Source organism: Peromyscus eremicus, chromosome 7 (genome assembly GCF_949786415.1).
Source record: "Peromyscus eremicus chromosome 7, PerEre_H2_v1, whole genome shotgun sequence".
Lineage (NCBI taxonomy): Eukaryota > Metazoa > Chordata > Mammalia > Rodentia > Cricetidae > Peromyscus > Peromyscus eremicus.
This window is the reverse complement of record NC_081422.1, coordinates 116,966,433-116,994,152: the sequence shown is the minus strand read 5'-3', so window position 1 is coordinate 116,994,152 and position 27,720 is coordinate 116,966,433. Positions and strand designations below refer to the sequence as shown.

General features: G+C 45.4%; 1 protein-coding gene across 2 annotated transcripts in view; it reads right to left on the bottom strand.

Moving 5' to 3' along the window:
• Positions 1–27,720, bottom strand: part of Tgm4 (transglutaminase 4) — a 54,460-nt gene that overhangs the window by 13,105 nt on the left and 13,635 nt on the right. The window contains exons 1-12 of one of the 2 annotated variants that reach the window (XM_059268997.1): positions 27,569–27,720; positions 27,065–27,183; positions 23,884–24,099; positions 17,874–18,050; positions 16,670–16,764; positions 13,680–13,791; positions 11,258–11,376; positions 8,571–8,672; positions 5,900–6,071; positions 5,690–5,828; positions 4,453–4,556; positions 456–698 (exon numbers count right to left, since the gene is read on the bottom strand). The exon at positions 27,569–27,720 is cut by the window's right edge and continues 237 nt beyond it. In XM_059268997.1, coding sequence (XP_059124980.1) covers positions 456–698; positions 4,453–4,556; positions 5,690–5,828; positions 5,900–6,071; positions 8,571–8,672; positions 11,258–11,376; positions 13,680–13,791; positions 16,670–16,764; positions 17,874–18,050; positions 23,884–24,055 — 1,435 coding nt within the window. In that variant the 5' untranslated portion in view covers positions 24,056–24,099; positions 27,065–27,183; positions 27,569–27,720. The remainder of the gene's footprint in view (positions 1–455; positions 699–4,452; positions 4,557–5,689; positions 5,829–5,899; positions 6,072–8,570; positions 8,673–11,257; positions 11,377–13,679; positions 13,792–16,669; positions 16,765–17,873; positions 18,051–23,883; positions 24,100–27,064; positions 27,184–27,568) is intronic. The other variant, XM_059268996.1, reaches the window with a different exon arrangement.

Genomic DNA, 27,720 nt, shown 5'->3' with positions numbered 1-27,720 from the left:
ACTGTCTCAAAAAAAAAAAAGTCCCGACTCAGCCACCTTTACACTGGGTTAATCTAAGTCAATAAGAACATCTCTGGACCTCTCTGAACTCCGCTTCCCAAAGTGTCTGCAGCACTGCAGGACTCGGCAAGGTCACGGGAACAGAAGATGCCGTACATTTGGAGCCTGGTGTATGTTGCATGCCCAGGCAATCTGCAATCAACTTTTGTTTTAAATAGGGCATCACAGTGTAGTCGAGGCTGGCTTCAAACTTAAAGCAGTTCCCTTATCCTAACCTCCCCATACCTGGCTACCTCATCTTGCCCTTGAGTGGACACACTGTGTGTCATGTCCAGCCTCATCTCACATTGCTTGGGATGCTGTCACATTCTTGCCAAAGAGCATGAGGTTGGGTTATTGTGCCAGGGACCCTGGTCTTGGGCCAGCCTGTAGTGGCAGAAGCCCTGCACAGCTACCTTCTGGGTACTTGTACTGCAAGGTAATGTCTTCACGTCTGTTCTCGCCCACCATCTTGGTGCTGATGTGCTTGCCAATACTCGCAGTTTCCACGGCGAGGAGGACCTTCCCCTGGTTCTGCTTCACCAGCCAGATGAACTTGTCACCATTGACCTCCGTGAAGACAAACTTGGTGTCATACTGGGTTTGGACTGCTCCCTGGCGGATGGCACTCAGTGGAGAAGGTCCAATGCGGAAGCTTCCTGAGGGGAAGTAAGAGAGGATGGCTGCTGGGGTCTCTGCCCACCCTGCTTCCTGTCCCTTAAGTTCATCACAGTAACCATAAGAAATCCCACCCAAACAAGGAGGAGGCAGGTGCTTCCCCAGCAGCCTGAACTGCTATCTACCATTAAAGACACATCCCAGCTTAGAATTTAAATATCCAGGAAATCTCAGGCCCAGAGGTAAGGAACCATGCCCCTATTTCCACTCATCCCAGCACGCTGCCTATTCCCTGTATGGCCTATACTTTCATTTCCTGGATATTGGGTATGAAGGTAGTACTGACCTCATAAGGTCATCAAGCATCAAAAATCAAACGAAGTAGTATACAATTGTACTTAGCACTGTAATTATCTGGGAACCAACACCAGCTGTCACTATTGATCTGAACCAATAATGCTGCCGTCTAGGTCTGACATAGGAACAGAGAGTTCTCCTTGACTGTCATTAACAACTTAGCAAGCATTAGTCTTTCAGCTCTTCATTGTACAGATTGCTTTGATTTTTCACACTCTTGTACTCTCAACACTGAGCTTGCCATTTCCTTTGTTTTATTTAATCTTCAATACACACAACTCCTCTCCTAGCCTCTCAAAAGCAGCCAGCCCTGCAATTCAGTGTAGTTGGGGGGGGGTAGCTAAGACTCAGAACAAGGCTACTAACTAACACTTCTGTTTCTAACATGGCAGAGGGCATCCCACTCTGCCCTCGCCTTATCTGCAAAGTGAATGGGTAGGTGGGCTTCTAAAGCCCTTTCCACCTGGGCACAAGGCTTCTTCTGCCTCCCAGGTAGATAGTGACCGTTGGCTGTGCTCAGCCCAGTTACAAGGCTACTGTCACCACCTTGACAGATACTACTGGGACCCCAAAGAAAGGACCCCTCCTTGCTGAGCATCTTTCAGCACAAGGAGGTGTAGCCAGATCTCTTCCGGGGGTGGGAGGGCGGGGGGTGGAGGGGTGGGGGTGGGGGGAGGTAAGGAATAGCTGACTTCTGGAAATCCCTGGCTGGTTCCTTTGGGAACTGTGATGCTGTGATTCTGCCTTAGGGAGCCTTTGGGACACACTGATTGGAAATAATATAGGCACCAAAATATTTTAAATTGTAATTTGAATGTCTTTGGAGACTGTGCCTCCTGCACCTGGGTACCCCTCCTCAATCCACACTGTTCCCTCTCTGTCCAGGTGATGATCTTGCTCCTGGAAGGGCTAAAGAAGTCCACTGCAAGGATGCCTGTGTCCTGTGGAGGTCAAGGGCCCATAAGGATGCAAGAGTGGAGGAGCCAGGTTCTCAGGAACCTAGGGCAGCCTGGTTAGAGTAGTTCTTTTACAAAATGTGGGTTCACAAAAAGGTTAAATAGTTGATCTCATCTCAAACGTTTCCATTTATTGGGCAAATTATTTTGTTTGTTTGAGTTTATTTTTTGTGGATTTTTTGTTTTGCTTCATTTTGTTTTGTTTTTGAGACAAACTCACTAGTTAGCTGAAGATGGCTGTGAACTCCTGATTCTTTTCCTTCTCTTGAGTGATGGGATTAAAGACAAGTGTCACCACAACCAGGTACCTTGTTTTTCAACACTAAGACTAACTTGGCTGAGCCTGGTGGCACAAACCTGTAACCCTAGCACTGAGGGTACGGAGCTGGGTGGATTGAAGTGCCAGGCCAGTCAGTCTGGGTTGCACAGCAAGACTATGTCTAAAAAATCTTTTTTAAAAACTGTTTTTGGGGGGCTAGTGAGATGGCCCAGAGGTTAAGAGCCCTGGCTGCTCTTCCAGAGGTCCTGAGTTCAATTCCCAGCAACCACATGGTGGCTCACGACCACCTATAATGTGTTCTGGTGCCCTCTTCTGGCCTACAGACAGAACACTGTGTACATAATAAAGAAATAAATCAAATCAATCAATCAATAAATAAATAAATAAAAAACTGTTTTTGAGGGCTGGTGAGATGGCTCAGCAGTTAAGAGCACTGGCTGCTCTTCCAGAGGTCCTGAGTTCAATTCCCAGCAACCACATGGTGGCTTAAAACCATCTATAATGGGATCTGGTATGCAGGCATACATACAGACAGAGCACTCATACATTTTTAAAAAATACATAAATAAATAAAAATTTTTAAAAAACCTGTTTTTGAGATTATAATGTAATTACAACATTCCTCTTTTCCATTTCCTCCCATAAACCCTCTTATATTCCCTTCCTTGCCCTTTCTCAAAATCATGGCCTCTTTTGTCATTGTTTGAAAAATCTTAAATAAATAATATAAATTAATGAAGATATCTTGATTCTGATGGAGGAGAAACTTGAAAGAAGTTGATGCTATGAAAGATTTACTAGTAAACTTGCTTAAGAAATATTAAGTTACACAAAGTAAAATTTAGCCAAAGCTAAAAAATTTAGTGCTGCATGTACTATGACTGAAAGATAAGTAGTGTGCCGACCAGACTTATTAGAAATGGTAGGAACAAAAATTCTGTACCAAAATTGAAGTTTAGGGTTACTGAGAAAGTTTCTGCTAATGTTTGCTCACCAAGATTATCTCAGATTAGGCTCATTTCTGATAACAAAAGGAGACGACCCCTACTTAAAACTGGCCAGGAGGCCCATGCCCATATAAAGGAACAGATCTCTAATATGGACAGCTCCAGGGGGCAGTGTAGGGTCACAACCATCGTTAAGTCTTGGTCTGCCACTAAGTCCCCTGTGCTCTTGTCAGGAAGAGCATAATTTTACCAGATGGGCAAGATAAACTTGGGTAACAACTCTTCATAAAGAGCAGCACTGGTGTACATAAGAAATAATTCTGGCAATGTCTTTGCTGTGTAAACCTGCCATTTGCCCAAGTAGCCAGACTTGAGGTCTCGTGTCTGTTTCAGTTCTTCAGAGTATAACCCGGGGCTGGGATGGGAAAGAGATTTAAGGATGACAGTATAAATGAAATATGTAAGCCTAAGGCCTACATAAGCTGGAAAGCTTTTGTGTCTGAGGCTGGTTCCCTGTTGTGCATTAGCTAGAAAGAGTCACACCCTCTTGAAGAGCTTTTTCCTTTACTAATCTTTTAAATGTGTAGGGAAGTATCTCACTGGTAAGGAATATTAACTCTATAACAATTCCATAGATTTCCCAGGTAACCTCAGACCAAATTTCACCTGCCCAGAAACTCCCCAAGCTCCTTCCTACCCAGGACCAGATAACAGGTAGACAGCAAGGTAGGACACTCCCACTCCAGCCAACTTGGGCTTTGTGGATCACCTGCTCAGGGACCTATGGCTGAAAGCCCTATTCACTTCACCGCCCTGAGCCTGGGTTTGCAAGATGCAGATAATGACGAAACTTGCTCTGGAAGACTAGCTGTGGGCTAGTGAAACAGCCACGTAGCCTATGGCACTTGCTGAGCCTGCAGCCTTAATTCAGTTCCTACACCCATGCGATAGAAGGAAGAGAACTGACTCTCACAAGCTGTCCTCTGGCCTCCACATACGCACCATGGTTCATGTGTGTGTACATACAAACAAGTAAATAAATAAACATAATTTCAAAACTTTTGAAAAGGTGAGTTGTAAGCTGTACATCCAGTAAGCACCTGCACTTACTGTTATATCATGTGACTGTCACTGTGTCCTCTTCATAAGGCCTTGCCCAGTGTGAGTGTCACCATCCAAGACCCACAGACTAGTCAGAAGAGCAGCCAGACATAACCTTCATCCCCAGCTCCTCCGGTGCCCCATACAAACTCACCCTCACTGATTTCCTGGGGCGTAGCATCCAGGACCTGCCAGCCATCATTGCCCTGGGGTAGATCCTGTCTTCTCATCCAGGCATCTGTCCACACGTGGAAATTCCTGTGGCAGTAGAAACAGCCCCACCAGAGCCAGCCATGCAGTTAGAAAACCTGTCATCACAGCCCTCTAAGGTTCTGAAGTGGAGGACCTTTATCAACAAAGGCAAGGACAGTGGGAAGTGCTGTGTAGAAAGCAGAGCTTAGACCGGAGGGCAGTGGAGGAGAGGCTCCTGAGACTCTTAGATCCCAGAAGACACTTACATTCAGCCTCTGAAATGAGCAAATGACTGCAAACCTTTTTCCCACTCATGATTTTATTGATGAATAATTTTGTACTGGACAATATTCCATATTCTTGCCTTTTTTTTTTTTTTGAGACACGGTTTCTCTGTGTAGCCCTGGCTGTCCTGGAATGCACTCTGTAGACCAGGCTGGCCCTGAACTCAGAGATCTGCCTGCCTATGCCTCCCCAGTGCTGAGATTAAAGGCGTGCACCACTACTGCCAGGCTTATTTTTGCTATTTTTTTTTTTTTAAAGATTTATGTATTTATTATGTATACAGAAGAGGGCGCCAGATCTCATTACAGATGGTTGTGAGCCACCATGTGGGTGCTGGGAATTGAACTCAGGACCTCTGGAAGAGCAGCCAGTGCTCTTAACCCCTGAGCCATCTCTCCAGCCCTATTTTTGCTATTTTTAAGACAGTTACATCATACGCATTAACAGAGCTTGGTGTCTCCAACATACAGTGCCAAAGTGAAAGACTTGTCACATCCAGCTTTGGAGCCATGTCCTCACCCAAACCTCCAGACACTCTCCCTCCTTTAAAATCTCTGCACTTTTCGCCTTCAAGGTGCTGTGCACTGGGTCAGAGAGCAGAGGAAACAGTACCTCTTGTTGACTAGGGTGCCAGTTATATCAGAGGGTGGCACACAGCTGCCTGTCTCAGTCTCCAGGGCTAGAAGCTAGAAGTAAAGGGCAGTCCTTGGTCTTTTCTTCCATGGGGGCTACTGCCCAGGGATCTTTGTGCTTAACAAGCCTTCCCAGGAGTTCTGGGCCACACAATGAGGTTGGTTATGCAAAGTGAGTTTCTGGAGTTGACACTGCTCACAACTTGAACCAGTCTACAGAGGAGGCTGCAAAGCCCACAGAAGAACAGAAGAGGAACCCCAACCAGCCAGGAGGGAGCCTACCAGACAGAGTCTTTGGTCAGATGCGCAATTGTCTTGCCCGACTCATCCAGGTAGATGTCTACTGTGAGATTCTTTTCTGTATCGTGGGCTGACTCAAAGTTAGTCACGCTGCGAGCTGGGATGCCCACTGCTCTCAACGCTGAAATGACCCCAGACAGAGATGGTTAGCGTCTGTGGGGTGGAGTGGCCCCTGCCCCAGCGGCAGCTCACCTGTGGTCAGGATTCCAGAGAAAACCCAGCACTGGCCAAAGCACACAGGCAGCTTGGTGAAGTAGTGCTGCTGCAGGATGGGCACGCTGCTGGCCCACACGTACGGGGCCGTGCCGTTGCTGTAGTCTCCTGACCAGTTCCCCACCAGCACGCCATTGTTGGCAGCACACATCTGACACAGGACAGAGCAGGGTTAGCATCCATGCTCTCCCCAGACCCTGGAGTTTGTTCAGGACAGGCAGGTTTAAGGCTAGCCTTGACTACACAGGGAGGCTCAGTCTCTCCTTGCTGTACTCCCCCAGAGAAACCATCACTCACTGAACAAGAGTAAAATGTCAGAGAAGAGCATCTACCATAATCTGGAAAAGCTGTGCCAATGCCCATGTGAGACAGACTGTCTTCATTTGTGTTAACCAAGATGATGTAACAAGGCTCCTCTATGGATGCAAACTGCAGCACATATCTATTAAGCCAGGCACTAGATCTCCCTGGAACTGCAGTTTCAGGCAGTTATGAACTATTTGGTGTGGGTTCTGGGAACAAAACTTGTGTTCTCTGTAAGAACAGCAAGTGCTCTTAAGTACTGGGCCATCCATCCAGCCCCCCCAAATTTCTTTTTTGAGTCAAAATCTCAGTATATAGCACAGGTTTGCATGAAACTCTCAGCAATCCTCCTGCCTCAATCTCTTGAGTGCTGAGATTACAGGTATGAACTACCATACCTAGCTAAAATAAGTATGTTTAGACTTCTGAGGATTTTTTTCTTTCTTTCTTTTTACTGTGTTGGGTATTGAACCCAGCTCCATTTGTTGGTTGGTTGGTTGGTTGGTTACTTTTTATTTTGAGGAACAGTCTTGCTCTGTTACCCAGGCTGCCATTACACTTGCTGCCTCAGTCTCCTAAGTAGCTAGATTACAAGGCTGTGCCACAAAGCCCAGTTAAACTCAGTTTTAATTTCTAATATATAATATACATATGTGTGTGCGTGTATAAATACTTAGAAATAATATACTTTCTAAATACGTTTATACATCTGTAATATATTGTATATATTAATACAATCATAAAATATAACTTCTATATATTTATAGACATAAGCCATATAAATAAAAGCTACTTGAGATCCTTGGTACTTTTTGACAATATCATGATATCCTGAGACCACAAAGTTTGAGAGCTGCTGCTTTGGCTATAATAGACAAGGATAGCTGACCATCTGTGTATCCAGCACAAAGCAGTGTCCTTTGCTAACAGGAGCAAAGTCCCTGGACTAGTACTTACTGAACTCAGGAAGCCCTGCCTAAGTTGTTCCATATTGTGTAAAACGATCGTTTTGTAGGCTGTGCCTTGTTCTGAGTACCTCCATTTTACAAGCAGCATTGACTTCAGGGTGCAAATGCAGAGGCAGGATGACATTCAGGCACATAGACACTACTTGTCAGTATACCTATGAGGTACAGACTGATACATGACATGCCTAACAGTAAAAAGGAATCAGCTTACAAATGTATCAAAGTAAATTAAACCATAAGAGCACATAGGCATCTTAAATCGTAACAGGAAAGTCAGACCCAATACCTTACCACACACCTTCATCTGGACCCTGAAGTGAAGGACAGCTAACATAATAGCAACCTGTCATCTGAGCATCTGTTATTGTCAAGGGAACTGATTGTCCCAAGGGTCTCTGCTCAGCTCTATCCCCACTGCCAATATGGCTGCTTCAATTGCTGTCAGTCAGGACCCTGTCCTGCACGTCACCCAATACCTCCATTGTTCCATGCCTCATTTCTACAGCCTTACTTGACCCTAAGGCTTGGTTCAATCCTGAAATCCCACAGCTTTACTCTACTACACTTTCCAATAGATCTTCAGCAGAGTTAGCTCACACACACACATACACACACACACACACACACACACACACACACACACACACACCAGAAGCCTGGCAGAGAACCTTCATGCACCCTATCAGCTTCTTTTGCCTCTCAGGTCTCTTCAAACTCCTCGGATTCTGCTGCAGCTTCTTTGACCCTTTTGTGACCATTCTATAACTTACATCTGTACATACATACATACATACATACATACATACATTCATACAAACATACATACATTCATACATACAATCATTCATACATACATACATACATTCATACATGTAGATATATTTACTATGTGATGTGTAATCTAAGAATTAATATTAATAGGATTGAAATAAAAGAACCTATGTTTGCCTTGGCTTGCAAATCAGGACTACTTATTTGGTATGTTGCTGCTAAGGAAACTGACATTGCTTTTGAATTTAGTCAACAAATTTTTATGTACTGCACTCATGCCAATGTTTATCCCAGCTGCAGCCAGGCTTACAGGGAAGGGAGAGGGAGGACCTTGAATATTTACACCATCTTGTAGACTGGAAAAGTCACTTTCCTAAGGTCAACTTAGAAGTGGCAATGTTGGCCTTTTGAACTCAAATGGGAGAGCTTGTGCTCAGAAGGACAATGACAAGCAATACATTCCTTGGTAGTTTTAACTGCTCAGCCACAGCTCCCTGTGTGTTTAATGGAGAGCAGCTTACTGTTTGCAGGAAAACCTACATCAGCTGAGCAGGTGTTGATTATAGACTTGTAGGAGCCCAGATGTAGAGTCTGGCCTCTCCACATACCATAGTGCAAATGCTCCTGGACACATATACCGGGCTCTGCATGTCACCATGCTCCAGTTGTTCCAACAGGGAGAAGCAGCAGTTCAGAACGTGCTTTTCAAACTGTCATGGAGATGGAGAAAGAGACATCAAGATTCTGCCCCGTGTCAGACACCAACCCACCCCATCTAATTTGCATTGCCTTGAAGGATAACTCATCTCCCAAGTAAGAGAACTTGCCCACAGTCCCCTCAAAGAACCTCCACATTCCACAGTAGAAGCCACTAGACAGTCAGACGCATGACGACAGTTAAGTGCATCCAAAGGTTCACAGGGCACAGCTATTGAAAAGACGAACACAGGGCCTGGGGAGATGGTTCAGTGGGGAAAATACACACACATATAAAGAAATACACAAAGAGGCCTTAGTACCATGAGGGTAATTCCTTCGTAATCAAGTTAAATAAATGAAACAAGCTGCCAAGCTGTGTACAAGGAATATTATCTCAACTTGGTTAGTATTAGTAATAAAAAAATAAATACGGGGTGGTGGGGAGATGGTTCAGTGGTTAAGAGTACTTGTTGCTCTTGCAGAGGACCCAGATTCAATTCCTAGTGCTGACATGGTGGCTCATAACCAGTTCCAGGAGATCCAGTGCCCTCTTCTGGCCTCCACAGGCACCAGGCAAGCACACAGTGCACAGACAAGGCAAAATACACACAAGATAAATAAATACATTTAAATTAAGTATAGGGCAGGGAGGTTGGTTTAGTGGTAAAAGCACCTGGTTTGATCCTCAGGTTCCACCCCATGGAAAGAAAGAAATGACTCTTGAAAATGGTCCTGACCTCCACACACACACTGTGGCATGTGTGCATGCAGGGTAAACAGTCTGAGCCCACTTCCAGGTTTGAAAACCTACCAAGACTCACTAATACCTGAGTCTCAAAACCCATCAATCTCTGGGCTTGGCTTGAAATCCCACCAATCTTCACCCTGGAAATCTCCACCCTGGAAAACTTCACCCCCAAGAAACCCTATATAAGCCTGTCTCCTCAGTGTCCCGCTGCTGCTCGGCTGAGCAGAGACAGCCACCCTCTTGTGTCTCTCCCAATAAATCTCTTGTGTGAGGTTTATTGTGTGGTGTGACTTTGTGGTATTTCTTGGTTCCCGATTGCCAGGATACTTTTCCCTTCAGAGCTGTAACACTTGCATTAGGAAGCCTTCCCCCAAGAGTTGTAATACCTCCATTGGGGACGCCTTTCCCCTCAGAGCTGTAACACTTAGAGTGCACACACACATAATAAATGTCAAACAAATATTTAAAAGAATGAAATGCTCTAAACTGTAAAGTCATCACCAAGGAAAACTGACATTCTGTTTTATGTACTGTAGTATCTTTTCTGTTCTTCCTCCTCCCCATTTGCTGATGTTTGTTGTAGGTCTTTTTGTTTTTGTTGTTTTGTTGAGACAGGGTCTATGTAGCCTTGTCTGTCCTGTAACTTGCTATATAGAACAGGCTGGCTCTATTCTCATAGAGATCTGCCTGCCTCTGCCTCCTGAGTGCTGGGATTAAAGGCTTGGGCCACTATGCCTGGTTCATGCAGGTGTATTGAGACCATATCTTTCTATTTGCCCTATACTGGCTTCAGATTCACTCTCTCTTGTGTTTATATCACAGGCATGTGCCACCAAACCTGGCCTATATATTTTCTAAGTCTTTTGTGGTAAGCATTACTAGGGATCGAACCAGGGCCTCACACAAGCTAGGCCAGCAGTATCCAGCTCAGTCCAGGCCTGAGCTACTTTTTAAATCATGTTTAAGCAGTTTTACTAAGATACAATGAACATCCCATAAGGTAACATGGTCTACGTTTGTCCATGGAAGTGATGTGTGTTGGTCATGTTGTAACCCAATGGGAAAGACAGCAAAACAAGGCTCAAACAAGAGCAATGGTTTGGAAAGCAGCATCGTTTTGAGTGATTTCTGAGAGGAGTGACTCACCTAAGATTCCAGCAAAATCTCCCAGGATCTTCATCCTGGCAGTTTCCTTTTTCTGTCAACTGACTCCTACCCCTTTTCTACTGCTGTCTTGGCCTTCCAGCCACAGGACAACCTGATACACCATGCTGCCCACAAAGCAAACACCCTGCTGACTGGAAGTCACCCCTCCATCGTTCCTCCTCTGTTGTATCCTATATGTCAGAGCCCAGGGATAGGAGGCAGTGTTGAAGAGTATTTTTTTCTGTGAAGTTCGTGGGGAAGACTGGCAGTTTCTGATGCCATGATGCTGACACAGTGACTTGTTAGCCACCACACTTGTGTCCACTTGTGTCACTCTTCTCATAGCTGCACAAAGACACCTATCATTCTACCATCAGAACCTCTGCACCCAAGTTTTCTAAATGTCTCCTGGTCACACCGTCACCAGGCATCTTCATAAGGACTTGTTAAATGGTTGCTGGATAAATGCAGGGATCAGACAGAGCAGAGGATAAGAAAGGCACTGTTGGGCTCTGAGCAAGGGGCCTCTGGCTCAAACCGCTTCTCCTGTGGGGTCTGTGGAGCTTAGTCCTCTCAGGCCAGTCTCACACTTGTAAGTCTAGTTTTTCAGCTGAAGTGAACCCACTTTGCTCCACAGCCTTTGTTTGATAACCCCTAAGAAAGAAATATGCATGGTGCAGCCACAAGAAGACAATCTATTACCTGACCAAAGGTCCAGGGCTTCTCTTTAATTTGTTTGGCAAAACCCATGTAAATGTAGCCGGAATCATTAAGGATGTACTCTGCCCGATCCTCCTCACTAGGCATGTAAACGTTGTCATCTGGAGCAAGACCACAAACATGGGTTATTGACTACTCCTGAGATAGAGGCAGGTATACCATAGAGTTGGGACAACAAATGTTGGGGGAATGGGTATAGGAAGCAGGGAGGATCACAGTAATACATTGAAAATACAAACAGCCAGATGTAGTGGCTCGTGCCTTTGACACCAGCACTTGGGAGGCAGAGGCAGGTGGGTCTCTATGAGTTTGAGGCCAGCCTAGTCTACATTGAGAGTTCTAGAATAGCCATGGCTACATAGAGAAACTCTGTCAAAAAAAAAACAAAAACAAAAATACAAAGAACTTCCAAAAGGACATCCTGAGCTACGTGTAAAGCTCTTTCACCTGGAAAAATGTGGAGAAATTTGAACATAAGGAAAATTATGATGAAATCTAAATCATAAACCATTAATAAAAGAGAGAATCCAGAGGCTGGGAGAGATGGCTCAGTGGTTAAAAGCACTCATTCTTACAGAGGACCCAGGTTCCATTTCCAGTATTCATGCAGTGGCTTACAGCTATCCATAACTCCAGTTCCAGAGGGTCCAATACCCTCTTCTGATCTCCCCAGGTACCAGACACTCACGTGGTACACAGTCAAACAAAACACTCATACACATAAAATAAAATTAATAAATTGAAAAGGAGAGAGAACCCATAAGTTCACAGAGATGATGGATGGGTGGGTGGATGGATGGATGGAGGGAGGGAGGGAGGGAGGGAGGGAGGGATGGGTATGTAGGGATGTAGGTGTTTGTGGATAGACAGATGTGGACGAATGGATATGGGTGGATGCAGATCATGGATGGATGGATAATGGATGTGGATAGATGGATGCTGTGGATGGACAGATTAATGATAAATATGAGTGAGTAGGTGGATGGATGGATGGATGGATGGATGGATGGATGGATGGATGAATATGGATTGGGAGTGAGCTCTTGAAACAAGAGAATGCCAGGGTCCATCTGCTAAGAGTGGATGGAGGGCTGAGGCTGAAAAATCTGCATAACATCCCACTGAAGACTTGGATCAGGCAAAATTCAGAAGTGGCAAATTCTGATGAGGAGTACATATTGACATGGTTGTAAAGTGTTTCCACATAAGCTGCTTACTAGCTATGAAAGGAAACATCATCATGACATAAGGGAATTCGGATAATACCTAGATCAAATGATGCAAGTTTAATGTTTCCCAGTTAAGGAACAAGGATATATGGTATGCCTCCAGATGATTTTCAACATAATTCACATAATATTCCAGGTAGGAGCATGTGGCTTGAATCTAAGAATGATAAATCACCAGACAAATCACAAAAATTAGGATTTTTCTGTTAAAGAGAAGAGGAGCTTGTTCCCCTAAAGCAGTGGCTCTCAACTTTTCTAATGCTATAACCCTTGAATACAGTACCTTGTGTCGTGGTGACTCCTAACCATAAAATCATTTTGTTGCTACTTCATAACTGTAATTTTGCTACTGTTATGAATCATAATTTAAATATCTGATGTGATCCCCCAGAGGGGTCATGACCCACAGGTTGAGAACCACTACCCTAGACCATCAGTGTCATGTCAAGAAAGACTAGGGTGGCTGTGTGGGTGAGGTGGCTATTTACCATCAGGGTTGATGGCCTGAGTCGACAAGTCACACACACGCGCGCGCACACACACACACACACACACACACACACACGTTGAAAAATTAAAACAAACAAAAAGGCTGCAGGGCAAATGTAAGAAAAGATCAGAGCAGAGCTTGTCTGAAGTGTCTCTGCTCCAGTGTTTTTGGAACAAGGCTGAAGAATTTTGAAAAGGAGGACACTTTGGGTAGATAGGGAAGAGTGTGTGGATCTGGAGGAAGTTGGGGGAGGAGGGTGAATATCATCAAAACAGATTGTACAAAGCTCTCAAAGAACTAATTAAAATGAGAAAAATAAAATTAAATTAAAAAAATAAAAATTTAAAATTAAAAAAATGAGTGATGTTTGTATACAGGCTCAAAGGTAGCCAAGTGTGAAGATGAGAGGAGTCACTTGTGGCTCCCAGCAGCCTCTGAGCAGGGCTGGAAGCGGAAGCTAGCTGGGTTTGGCAAAGCAGTGAAGATAACCTGAAATGGAGAAGAGACATGCACGCATGCGCTTGGCCACCAGAGGATCTTCTGGGCGTGCACTAACTGTGCCTGGGGCAAGTCCTCAGCTAGTTTGAGAGCAAACTGGGTACAAGCACGGGCACTCTTTGTTCAGTCACATAAGACCTGCCAGTGGAGGGGACACACTCCATAGCAGAGCTGAATTCTGAGTTACCTGCACACCATGGATTGAAGAGAAGGAAGAATTCTCCAACTTTATATTCATTCACACGCAGTTTGTACCTTCCCACTACAGCATCGGCAGCACTGATGATAGCCAGTTTGACCTACATGAAACACAAGACATGGTGGACACTTTCTTCCCTGACTCAGCTCTAAATCCTATGAAGCCTCCCAGAAGAATCAACAGTCCTGACAAATCATCCTTTCTAGGGTCAGCCCAGTGACCAGGAGTACCCCAATGGGAAAAGATGCAATCCACAAGGCAGGGAGGTCTAGAAGGTTTCCCAAAGTGGCAGATAAACTTGGGTTTGCAGTTCATAGGTGCATTTTATCCCAAGCTTTATTCCCTTCACTCCTGCATGCAGATGGTGCTACCTCCCAGATCATAAGGCAGACTCTATGGCTGTGATATAAGGAGCCTGATCTAGCACCCAGGACTTCAAGAGGCAAAGAAAATGTCAGCTCCTGTTCTCTGCAGGGTATGTGTGCTGCTCAGCAGTAGAGCACTTGCCTAGCATGCTGGAAATCCTAGATCATATTCCAGCTCTGTAGTGCCTCAAGCATCTGCAAGGGCACCCAGGCTGCCATCCAGTGCTTTAGGGTAGTTAGTGGCTGGGAAGAAAATTAAGACATAGATACTATTGCACCTATAGTTGTACTAAGAATTTTATTTCCCATCATTACACACAACCCAGGGTTTTTCAAATCTATGAGATACTTGTTATTAGAAGGTATAGTCTAGGGACTAGAGAGAAGGCTCAGAGGTTAAGAGCACTGGCTGTTCTTCCAGGGGTCCTGAGTTCAATTCCCAGCAACCATATGGTGGCTCACAACCATCTGTAATGCGATCTGATGCCCTCTTCTGACTTGCAGGCATGTACGCAGATAGAACACTGTATACATAATAAGTAAAAACTTTAAAAAAAAAAGGTATATTCTAGGAACAATGGCTGCCAGGTCCATCGCTAGCTTTGTCTTTTGCTAGCTGAATGGTGTTGGCTACTTTCTTAATTTCTCATGTGCATCAGTTTCCTTGCTTGAAAGCTTGCTAACTCCTTCTCCATCTCCCTTGGTGGTTGTGGGAATTAAATGAGCAACACATACACAAGGCAGTAAGGAGAGTGAGCCTCTGAGAAGGCACAATGTCCCCTCTCAACCTACAGTGGCGTTTGGCTACCTTGATTAGGGGCTGTTTCACGAGTAAGTGTTCCTGAGCATCAACAGGACAGCTGGGACAAAGTCCCATTCCCCATGACTCAGCTGGCAGAGCTCTAGGCTAGTAAGGAAGGTCTTTCCTGTTGTATCCCAGCACAGACTAGAATCCTCGCCATCCTTTATTATCAAGCAACACAGGAAGCCCACCCTTCCATGGTATAGGTAATGTCAGACACCCTGACCTGTACAGGGTCCTACACATGTGCTCACATGTTTAAAAAAAACAGGCTAGAGAGATGGCTCATTGGCTCATCAGTTAAAGAACTGCACTGCTCTTGCAGAGGACCCAAGTTCAATTCCCAGCACCCATGTCAGGCAGCTCACAACTCCCTTTAACTCCAACTCTAGGAGATCCAGTGTCTTGGGCACCTGACTCACATATACATATCAGTGGCGCGCGCGCGCACGTGTGTGCACACATACACACACACACACACACACACACACACACACACACACGATTAAAAATAAAGAATTATATATTTTTAAAAAACCTTTCCATGGGTATTAAAGACTCACTTCCTTCATGGGTGCTATAAAAAATAAACAATTTTAAACAAAAAATATTTAGCAACACCTTTTGAGTGAAGAAAGCTAGCCCATCCCCTATCCCATTCCCACCAGCTCCATAACCAAAACTGAGGTTCCTAGAGAAGGAGACTGAGCCAAAGGCCTTCTCCTAGAGAGTCTGTCATGAATACGTGAGAAACACAAAATGCTGCTGCAAAGTAGGAATTGGAGCCCTGGTTCTGGCCAGAAAGAACGGAAAAAGAGAGGCACATGGGGGAGGGGATGAAAACAGAGTCCACTCACTCATTTGTCAGCTGCAAATTCTGCTTCCAGAAAACCTGAAGATCATTACCTTTTTAAATCTTGGAATTAACTTAGCAATGGAATCTGTAGGCTACGTCCAAAGGAAGTGGCCATAAACTAGCTCAAAGATCTAGCTAGGAGAGGGTGATGGTAGGTAGACTTTCCAGCACTGGGAAGGCAGGGTTACAAAGAATGTCAAAGAAGCCATCCCAAGCCCACACACTTGAGCAGGCTACATGCTGGGCTGGCAACCTAACCAAAAGGAACACTAGTGTCATCACATTCTGTTCAGAAAAGGAGATGCTTCCATCTGCTTCTGAGTTTAAACAAAAAGCCTGGAGGGAAGAATCACCAACTGCATTTGTAAGAAAAACTATTGTTATTTCTTCTCTCCTCCCCTTTCCTCCCCTCTCCTCCCCTCCCTTCCCCTCCCCTCCTCTCTCTTCCCCTCCCCTTCCCTTCTCTCCTCTTCTCTTCTTCCTTCTCTTCTTCCTCCTCCTCCTTCTCTGTCTCTCTTTCTGTCTCTCTCTCTGTCTCTCTCCATCTCTCTATGAGTCAAGGTCTCTCTCTATAGCCCTGGCTCTCCTGGGACTCACTATATAGACCAGGCTGGCAGGGAATTCACAGAGATCTGCCTGCCTCTGTCTTCCACAAGTGCTGGGAATAAAGGTGTGCACCATCATGCCTGGCCCTGATGGGTTATTCTTACTCATTTTCCTCTGTTCATTTCCTCCAGTGAACATAAATGTGGAACAAGAGTTATGCAGAATCTGGCTAGTCAGAGCTACTGTGTGCTATGGGTAAACAAGAAGCTGAGGTACCCAGAGCCATGGCTACTGGTGGTAAGCAGCATTATACACTAGAAAGCAAGGAATGGATAAATAGGAACTACTCAGTTGAGACAGGGAACCATCCAGAAGCCACCAGCCAATAACCCGACACTGTGGCCCTCACCTCTTCGCCGGACTGTTTGGCAATTTTCACTTGCCAGCCCTTAGAACGGAAGGATGTCATCGGATCAAGCTCCACCAAGGATGGCACTTTTGATCCTGGAAACACCAACATGGAAGTGAGTCTTGACACCAACCCCAGGATGGCCATCTATCCCCACTCACCAAGTCACTGGACTGCAGTCCTCAATTGGTAGGTGGTCCCTTTGCCTTGATGGGGATCATGGTCTTATTCCACCTTGGCTATCTAAGTTGCACTGTCTGCTCAAATTAGTCAAGGCTACCCCATCTCCTTTCTACATCCTTACCTATAACTCCAGAGCCCCAGTCCTCTCTTGCACATCTCTATCTTCTTTGTTAAACTGTTTAGCCCTGGCCAGTATAGTCACTACAACATGCATTAAACTAATGATCCTCCTGCCAAACTGCAGTGTGTGGGTAAATGTGTGTGCGGATGTCATAGGTCAACACTGAATGTCTTCCTCAGTCATTCTCTACTTTGTTTTTGTTTGTTTGTTTGTTTGTTTTATGTATATGAATGCTGTATCTGCATGTATGCCTTTATGCCAGAAGAGGACATCAGATCCCACTAGAGATGGTTATGAGCCACCATGTAGTTGCTGGGAATTGAGCCATCTCTCCAGCCCCCCCACCTTTTTTTTTTTTTTGAGACAAAGTCTCTCACTCATTCCAGAGCTCACCAATTAGCCCAAGCTGATTGGTCAGTGAGCTCTAGGGACCAGCCTGTCTACAGCTCCACCAAATATGCACCATACTGCTTGGCTTTGACATAGGTGCTAGAGACCTAACCTCAGGTCCTCATGCTTGTGTATGACAAGCACTTCACTGACCAGACTACCTCCTTAGGCCCTCAAATGTGGTACTTTTGATAACTATTATGGTTTGCCTCAACCCCACAGAGCTACAGTGTCAGCAAACAGTCCTGTGATTCATCTACAGAATGTCTTCCAGATCCCTCTAGAACAGCTACCTTACGGGTTGGCCTCTGTCCATTCTGACCCTTCCCTGGCTATCTCCACTGATCGGCCAAGGGTGTCATCCACTGTGCCAGAGTGATTAACCCAGTTCCCAGTCCATTCTCAGCATGGGGAAGCTAAGGCTTAGGGAGCAAAACCACTCTTGACCATTGCACACTCATAAGCCTTGTGGTCCCACCCTTCATCCTGCTGCTGGGGCTGAGGCCTCACCTCTAACAATAAACGTCAGCTTCAGTTCGTCCTTAGGATGGAGAGGTCTGTTTAGTATCACCTTTATGTTGAATAACTGTCCACGTCTGAGCACAAGCTTATTGGTCTGGAAATCCAATGTGTGGTGGGCGGCAGCATTCTCCTTTTTCTCCATGTTCACAGAGTAAATCACCAGCGCTGTTAGCACACAGTATGTGGGAAGACACAGGGTTGATTCCTAACTCTGACAGTTCAGGGAAGAGAAGAGGGGTCCCCTGTCGTATCCCTGCAGGCCATAATAATCTGAGATTTGGTTTCCTACCTATAAAGTGGGTGCGTGCATACTGGCCTCACAGGATTACAGGGGGTTGAGCTGAGAGATGGAAGTCATAACCCTGTCAAGCACTTGTAGTAATAGCAGTTAGGTGGTGCCCCCATTGCTCATCTTCCCAGCTTGTAAACTGGTGCATGGATGCTGGAGAGAAGGAGGAGAGGAGCAGCCCTTGGCTACTCCCCATTCCTGTCAGCCCAGTCTGTAGACCAGGATGGTCTCAAACTCACAGGGATCCAACTGCCTCTGCTTCCAGAGTGCTGGGATCAAAAGAGTGGCATCACCACCACCACCACCCAGGGTGGTTTTTTTTGTTTGGTTTTTTGTTTGTTTTGTTTGTTTTTAATCGTATTGTTTGAGGTGAGAAAGACCCACTGTAAATGTGGGTGGTACTTTCCAGTGACAGCCAGATAAAAGCGGTCTAAGGGGAAACTACTTACTTTCAGGTCATGCTGGCAAACTCATCTACTCTGTTGACATTTTTAAGCTGCTGCCACCATTCTAAGCTGACAAAAGAACCCAGCTTCTTTGGCTTTCTGACATGGACTGAATACCAATAACTGTCTGGGAATCCTCCAGGCCTCGAAAGCTAGCCTGGGATGGTGAGACATCTAGTCTCCTGGACTGAGCAGATATTGGGTTTTCAACCTCCCCAATGTGAAAATCGCTATCTACATAAGCCAATGTAATAAATATCCTTTTAAAATACATTCATTATAGCGGTCCTGGTCCTCTAGAGAACCCCAGGGTGCACACTACCTAGTTTGCACAAACACACGATTTCTTCGGCACATGCTCTGTGGAGGCTACATGACTAACCACAGTGAACACTCAAGGCATTGATTCCCTAATGAACTTTCTAACAGATAACTGTTACCACGTGTCATGGGACTAATGGACCACATACTGTGTGACCCCAATGAACTTTCTGGTATTATCACAGACTCCTTCTCTCTTTGATGGCTATTGTACCTTGTACCATAAGAAATCACAGCCATGAGTATAACCATATGCCATCCTGTGTGTGCTGGCTAGTTTTATGTCAATTTGAAACGTGTTAGAGTCATTTTGGAAGACCGAACCTCAATTGAGAAATGCTCCCACTAGATTGGCCTGTGGACAAGCCTGCATTTTCTAGATTGATGATTGATGTGAGCGGTCCCAGGTCACTGTGTGCAGTGACATCCCTGGGCTGGTGGTCCTGGGTGTTATAAGAAGGCAGGCTGAGCAAGCCACCGGGAGCAAGTCAGTCAGCAGCACTCAGGGTCAGTATACAGAACCTGTGGCCCACAGGGGGCCACAGCTGCACCTCATGCTGGCAGCGGAATCTAATAGTTAAGAGTCTCCCGGGTGATACTGGTTTTAAAGGCATGAAATGGTCATAGAGCTCAGCTGAGGCATGCCGCAGCAGAAGGCCAGGACAGGCCACTAGCAAAGATGTAGTCTCAGGAGCAGTGACAACCCAAGAATTGAAGGGGTCGTGGAGAGAAGCTGAGGCTTGGGCCATGTGGCAGGGTTAGATTCCATGAAGAGAGCCCAGGAGAGGCTATTGGTAAAAGTTCAGCACAGTTACACTGGAGACCAGAGCAATTTAGAGATGCCAATACATGGGAAAGCCACCAAAAGCAGCAGCAGCTGTGGAGTGGAGCTGGCCTGAGCCTAGTAACAAGCCATACGTGTGATGGATGGTAGACAGGGAAGTAGATTTGTCAAGCCCTATGGAGCTCAAAGGATCATGAGTCCCAGATTTGATGCTTTGTTGACCAGTGATTGATGTGGGAGGTCCCAACTGACTGTGGGCAGTGACACTCCTAGGCAGTTAGCTTGGGTGCTATAAGAAGGCAGGATGGGTAACCACAAGGAGCAAGCCGGTAAGCAGCATTCCTCCATGCCTCTGCATCAGCTCTTGTCTCAGAGTTCCTGCCCTGACTTCCATGAATGACAGGAGTACGACCTGAGAGCTGTTGGCTGAAATAAACACTTTTCTTCCTAAGTTGCTTTCAGTCACGGTGTTTTATCACAGCGATAGAAACCCTAACTAACTGTGTTCATGGTCCGCCGAGGCTACCACCAGCTTCCAGCAGGCATTCCTGGAGTCTGTATAGAACTGCTATGGGCATAGGAGATCCACTGAACACAGCAATTGTTAAGCATTCTAAATATTACCTCTTCCTGCAGAGGGCTGGGCCCCTCCAAATGGGAGTGCAAACTGTTGCCCTAGGTACACATGCCAAAGAGTTGTCACTGATTTAGAGAACACATGTTAATTCTCATCAAACGAACTCATTTTCAGCCAGGTTTTTACAGGATTTCCACAGATGAATTTGCAGATTTAAAAACAGAATTATCCACTGCAAAAAATTTGCACAAGTATTCTTTCCGAAGAAATCAAAGCTTACAGCAGGTAGCAGCTCCTCCAGTAATCTCTGCACTAAGGTGGCCGGCACAAGGGTGAGGCCAGCCTGGGCTGCCGAAGTGAGTTCCAGGACAGCCTGGGCTGCCAAAGTGAGAGTCCCAAATGTGTCTCACTTCCACTCCAAAAGAAAATAAATTAGATGCTTTGGACTATGAAATAGATAAGTAAAAAACTTCTAGGGACATAAGAAATTTAAAAAGTTGTGGGAGGGGGAGTTGGAGAGATGGCTCAGCCGTTAAGAGTGCTTCTTGCTCTTCTAAGGACTCAGGTTCGATTCTCAGCACCCACATGGTGGTTCACAACCATCTGTAACTCCAGTCCCAGGGGATCAGATGCCCTCTTCTGCCCTTCTTGGTCACCAGACACACAAGTAGTGCACAGACATACATGTAGGCAAAACACTATACACACACACACACACACACACACACACACACACACACACACATATATATATATAATAAAATAAAGCAAAACAAAATAAAATAAAAGTTAGAGAAATATTAACCAGACAGATTTAAAATAACTTCTAAAAATAAAAGTTATTGAAACTAAATACACAGTGAAGGCAGCTGGAGAGATGGCTCAGCGGTTAAGAGCACTGGCTGCTTTTGCAGAAGACTATGGTTCAATTCCCAACACCAACATGGCAGCTCACAACTGCCTATAACTCCAGTTCCAGGGGATCCAACATATTCTTCTGCCTTCTATGGGCACCAGGCACACACACACACACACACACACACACACACACACACACACACACAAATAAAAACTAAAAAAAAAAAAAGTAAAGGGCTGGCAAGGTGCCTCAGTGGCTAAAGGTGCTTCCTTCCAAGCCTAATGACCTGAGTTCCAACCTCAGAACCCTCATGATGGGAAGAGAGAACAGGGTCCTGTAAGTTGCCTGTGACTTCACATGTGTGTAATAGCCCTCTCCCTCTCTCCCTCCTTCCCTCCCTCCCTCTTCCTCTCTCTCTTAAAAACCCAGCAAACAAGTTTAAACAGCATACACATATCTAGAACTGTGATCTAGGAAACAGACTGGGAGCATGACTCAATCTCGACAAACAGAAGTCAACATGGAAGTGAGTTAGAGATGTGTGAGTGGGTGAGAGGGCCCAGTGTGCAGGGACAATGGGAGCTCTAGGAAGAGAGGTGCTGCTGTGGGATGGTCTGTATGTGCTCTGATTGGTCAATAAATAAAACACTGATTGGCCAGTGGCCAGGCAGGAAGTATAGGCGGGACTAAAGGAGAGGAAAATTGAGAGAAGAGGAAGGCAGAGGGAGACACTGCCAGCCGCCGCCATGACAAGCAGCATGTGAAGATGCCGGTAAGCCACGAGCCTCGTGGCAAGGTATAGATTTATAGAAATGGATTAATTTAAGATATAAGAACAGTTAGCAAGAAGCCTGCCATGGCCATACAGTTTGTAAGCAATATAAGTCTCTGTGTTTACTTGGTTGGGTCTGAGTGGCTGTGGGACTGGCGAGTGACAGAGATTTGTCCTGACTGTAGGCCAGGTGCAGCAGCAGGGAGTGCACACCATCCACAAAGAGAGTAGCATGGAAAGGACAAGGTCTACTGGGGTGGTGAGAAAGTGAGTGTCACCTGGCAATAAACCTGCTACTACGACAAACAAGCATCCATTGCTGCAGACACAACTGCTGAAACAGACACTTTGTCCTGGCCACCTCTGGAGAAGGGGCTGGAGCCATGGGTGGGACAGGGTTAATTTTTGCAATGACCAGTTATTACTTGTTTTGTTTGTGATTCTTTTGTTCCTAAAGAAATGATTCATTCTCTCACCCATTCTGAAAAGTCCTCAGTCATCAAAAAGGACATCTCAAATGCATTAGGCCCTCCTCACAATACTCCATCATTGGTAACCCTGAACTTGTAGTCTTTGGCCATTTTTCTGAGGATTTCTCCCCTCACATGCCGGCTGGGCCAGGAAACTACATCCTTTTTCATGCTGTTGTCTTAGTTAGGGTTTCTTTTTCCTTCCTTCCTTCCTTCCTTCCTTCCTTTCTTTCTTTCTTTCTTTCTTTTTTCTTTCTTTCTTTCAATAATTTACTTGTTTTCATTTTATGTGCATTGGTATTTTGCCTGTATGTATATCTGTTCAATTCCCTGGAACTAGAGTTACAGACAGCTGTGAGCTGCCATGTGAGTAGTGGCAATTGAACCCAAGTCCTCCAGAAGAGCAACCAGTGCTCTTAACCGCTGAGCCATCTCTCCAGCCCCTTAGTAGGGTTTCTATTGCTATGATGAAACACCATGACCAAAGCAACTTGGGGAGGGAAGGGTTTATTTGGCTTGCAGATCCCAGTCATAGTCCACTGAGGGAAGCCAAGGCAGGAACTTAAACCAGACAGGAACCTGGGGGCAAAAGCTGATGTAGAGGCCATGGAGAAGAGCTGTTTACTGGCTTGTTCCTCATGACTTGTTCAACCTGCCTTCTTAGAGAACCCAAGACCACTTGACCAGGGAAGGCACCATCCACAATGGGCTGGACCCTTCCCCCATCAATCATTAATTAAGAAAATGCCTTACAGGCCTGCCTACAGCTGATTTGATGGAAACATTTTTTCAGTTGTAGTTCCCTCCTCTCAAATGACTCTAGCCTCTGTCAAATTGACATGAACAAGCCGACAGTTGTCCTTAGTCATTTGCAAAGCACTTTCACAGACTTGTCTTTTATGATGGCTGAGAAAACCCAAAGCCACACTGCTAACCAGTGTATAGCAAACTTCAACCTCAACCATCTCCCTGACCAGCATACACAGCCTTTACCAAGCCCCTGGCCCTGCTATACTCCTCCTCTGAATGTGGACAAGCATTCAATCATCTGAAGAATCGAAGTGGCCTAGGGACTATGAAGAATCATGTTTTTCATTCAATGTCACTCAAACTACACCCCTTTGCAGAGGTCTAAAGTAGTCATTCCTTGCCCAAACCATGGCTCTGCATCCAGAAAGAGGCTGCATAATGCTTGATGCCAGCTCACAGAAGGCTCTAACAGACTCATATGAAAAACTAAATGTGGTCAGCATGAGGGAGCATGAGTGAAAGTGAACAGGCATTATTCTTGCAATTGTTTGGGGAATCTGATTATTGTGTATCTGAAAGTTGGCTTTCTTCAATGAATAAGACAGCAAGCCATGGATTAGGCAGGAGGACAATGGCCCAGGCACCCTGGGCAAGTGGCTGGATGAGAGGGCTGGGCAGCAACAGGTGCTCAGCAGGCCAAGGTGCCACTGTGCAGATTGTACTCACTCACCCTTCCTGATGTCCATGGTCCCACTGTCTCTCTCTGCAGCCCTGTCAGACTCCAGTCTGATGCCAACAGCACTGCCAGAGTAATTCTCAGAGCAGGATGTGGCCTTTTTTATGTGGTCCTGGGGTAGATGTGACCTTGCAGTGGCTGCCAAGGGGTGAGGCTTGAGGACCATATCAATCAAAAACAATAAAACTTTAATCGTCTTCCATATCAGCCCTAGGAGGAAATCAGGAGACAAGATGAGCTAACTTCAAAGGAAGGATCACAGAGAATGGCGCCATGTATCTCCCATGACCCCAGGAATAGGCTACCAAAAGCCAGGATCCTGTGACCTCTAGCAAAGCTGGGAAGATCTTTACTTATTTCATGGCTTTATTTATTTTAAACAAGGGATGACTAATATTTTTATTTTTGTTTATAATTTGAACATATACTGCACAAACAATTCAAGATTTCTCCAGTGTCCCCAGCTATCAATTGCTACTCTCTTTTAGGCCTTAGCAGATATGCTGTGTCCACTGAGAAGACAGTATGGAATACACATTCCATTGTGTTCTGAATCTGTAGTGAGGTCTTGGAGGTGCTGGAGACTTTGCTGTCCATATGTGGCTAAGCCAATCATTCTTCCCACAGTTAAACAGCAGCTCCTTCCTTTCAGTGCTGCACAGAAAGGCTTTCACACAGGTTATTCATCCTTATCATGTGTCTACAGGAAGAACCACAGGCCTTACTGTGGAATTACTGGTCTAAACATGCCCAGAGGTGTGCCTTGTGGGCATCCACCCTCTGCTTTCCTTAGGGGTACCTATAAGGTCTTTTGTTTGATTGGGTTTGTATTTATGTGTACATGTGTATGTAGGTACACTCACCTGGACATGTTATGTGCAGGTTACACTTGCTTGTGTACATATGTCTGGAGGCCAGAGGTTAATATCAGGTGTTGCATTATAAAATTTTCCACCTTTTAAAATTTTTATTTTACGCACATATGTGTGTATGTGAATGTACACATGTGGTACAGGTGACCATGAAGGCCAGAAAAGGATGTTGGATCCCCTGGAGCTGGAGTTATAGGTGGTAGTGAGCTGCCAAGTGTGGGTGGTAGGAACCAAACTCAGATCCTCTGCAAGAACAGCAAGTGTTATTAGCTGCTGAGCAGCTGTCAAGCCTGAGAAGATGACAGGGCTGCAGCCACCTTAGAGAAGAGTCAGACGGGGCAGCAGGCCCTTGAACAAATTATTCTAAAAAAAAAAAAAAACAACAAAAAACCCACCAGAGGATGTGCTGCCCCCGGCCCCTAAACCCAGACAATTAGGAGCTATACAAAAATGAGTTCCAGACATTTCCTGCCATAACCTAAAGGATACGATTGAACATAATTGCCATACTAAACAGAGCACCAGATATGTCCTGTGGGATGTTTTCTGCTGTTATAGATTGCATACCATAGCTGTCAGAGGGAATGAGTTTCCTGTAGATAAAAATGGGAAGTCTAACTGTCAGAGGAAATGGGTCTGCTCGTGATACAGATGCGATGGCATAAACTGCTAGAGGATATGGCAATTTCCTTGCAGCTGCAACTCTCCAATCAGTTCAAACCAAGCATCTCCAACCTGAAGTAAGCACCAGTCCTGAGCTTGTAACCATATAGAGTTGGAATTCCCCTAGACCCCTGACCCTAACCACTATAAAAATCCTGTCCTGTTCCTGCTTGGGGTCCCTCTCACTCCACCACTGAGACGGATGGACAGGGGCCCGAGTTTAAACTCTTGAATTAAAGACTCTGCTTTTACACTTGGATCGGTCTCTTGGTGGTCTTTGGGGACATCAGACTTTGGGTCCAACAAAGCCTAACCACATTATTATTTGGAGACAAGGTTCCTCACTGATCTGGGCTCACTGTTTCACTGAGACTGGCTAATCAGCAAATTTCAGGGATCTTACTGTCTCTATTCTCTCCAGCACTGGGGTACAGACATGCACTGCCATACCCAGCTTTTATATGGTTTCTAGAGATCTGAACTCAGGTCTTCACGTTTGTTAAGCACTTTATCCACTGAACTATCTTCCCATACTTGTAACTTTTTCAATTATGTTAATTCTAGTGAAAGCTGGTTTGACACAGCAGCAAAAGCCCCAGAGCAGGAGTAAGACCTCTTAAGCCTCAACATTTAGTAACTGCTGCTGTGTCCTTGGAAAGCTGCCAGAGGGACTGAGTTTCTTCTGAGTCACACAGTCCATGGACCAGCAATGGCCCTCACTGGCCCTTGTCCCTCTGGATATCAGGGAGCTTTCTGGCACCAAAAGGCTGGGAATCTGCACCTGCAGATCTTAACTGCTGAGACTTGTCCCAAATTGCTTTGGAACTGAAAAAAGAACAGTGTTGTTAACTGTTTTTTATTATCTACAATGGCTGACCCTTAAGCAAGGGCTTCCACAGCAAGGGCTGCAGCCTGAGGAGATTCTGTTTCCACAGGCACTGACTTTTGCAAAGCTACTAAGGGAACTTATCTAAATCTAAAGAACTCATGAGTCAATGGTTTAGGTGCAATTCTGCATGCTCAGAGAGGCTGAATAGCCAGTAGCTAACCTCCTCCCTTTGCTGGCAGCTTCCAAAAAAACCCACATCCTTCTCTTGGTCCCCATTTAAAAAACTCTTGCTACTCATGGTTCATTCCTACCACCTCCTGACAGCTACTTGCTGCCTCAGCCTCCTGCTTACAGGTTAATTTTATTTAATCAACACATCTTTGAATTTTAACAAAAGCAGTAAGAAAAAAATGCAACACACTTTAAAATAATATTTCCCAACAGAACAGCCAGGGTAGGCTCACTCTGCAGGGTTCTACACCGTGCTTTCAGGCCAAGGACACTAGCAAGTGACTTACTTTTCTATTTCTTCTTGCAGCATCAGAATTTAGGACCATGTGCATCGATTATGTAAAACTAAGCGGTTCATCATTTCAAACGGAAAGGAGAGAAGCTTCTCTCCTTGGCCCAGGGACTGTGTTTAGTCTCTTGGTCTATGCAAAAGAGGGACCTGAAAAGCATAAATTTCCTCCTGAAAAGCATAAATTTCCTCCAGTGTCTCATGGGCCAAAAGCCCAGGGTACCAGGGCAAGAGCAGACATATCCATGGAGAACAGAATGTATACCGTGAACAAGCTCTTTATTTATTTACCTTGAATAACCTCTTTGTGCTTTTGTCTTCAACCTCTGGAAACTGGGAGATGATGAATGCTGATGCTTCAGGCTATGAGAAGGCTTTCAAGGTCATGTTATTCAACAGGCTCTTGGTACCTAGAACAGAAGGTATGCTCCATAAAGGATGCTGCCTTAACTTTATAGTGAGGAGGCCTGTGTGGCGTTATCTAAGGAACCCAGCCAGCTTCTCTCCCTCTGCCTCCACTGAAGCTGGCCTTTACTTTACTTTGTGGCACTTCACTACTAGCTGGTGCTAAGTGCCACCTATTCTTATCTTCCCAGTCTGTCCCACAGCGAACAGTAGTTTGTTATGTCACAGGGGCCGTCACTTTCCAGAACTGCTCTTCAAGGTGTACCAGGGTCTGGTGGTAGAGCTTGAGATATCACCCCATCCCACACCCTTTGTTCTGCTCATAGAGGTGACCAGGCATGGGTCCCACCGGGGGACAGAGGCTTTGAATGCAACTTCCTGGGAAATGACCTTCTCAATCCAGAGATGGCAGTCTTGGAGGAGAGAGGGGGATGGCAGGAAAGATCTAGAAACTTGCAGGTGAGAAGTAGGAGACAGAAAACACACTGAGACATGAAGCTGCAGCCAGGACTGGAATTTGTCCACTTTTTGCCTCTACCCCA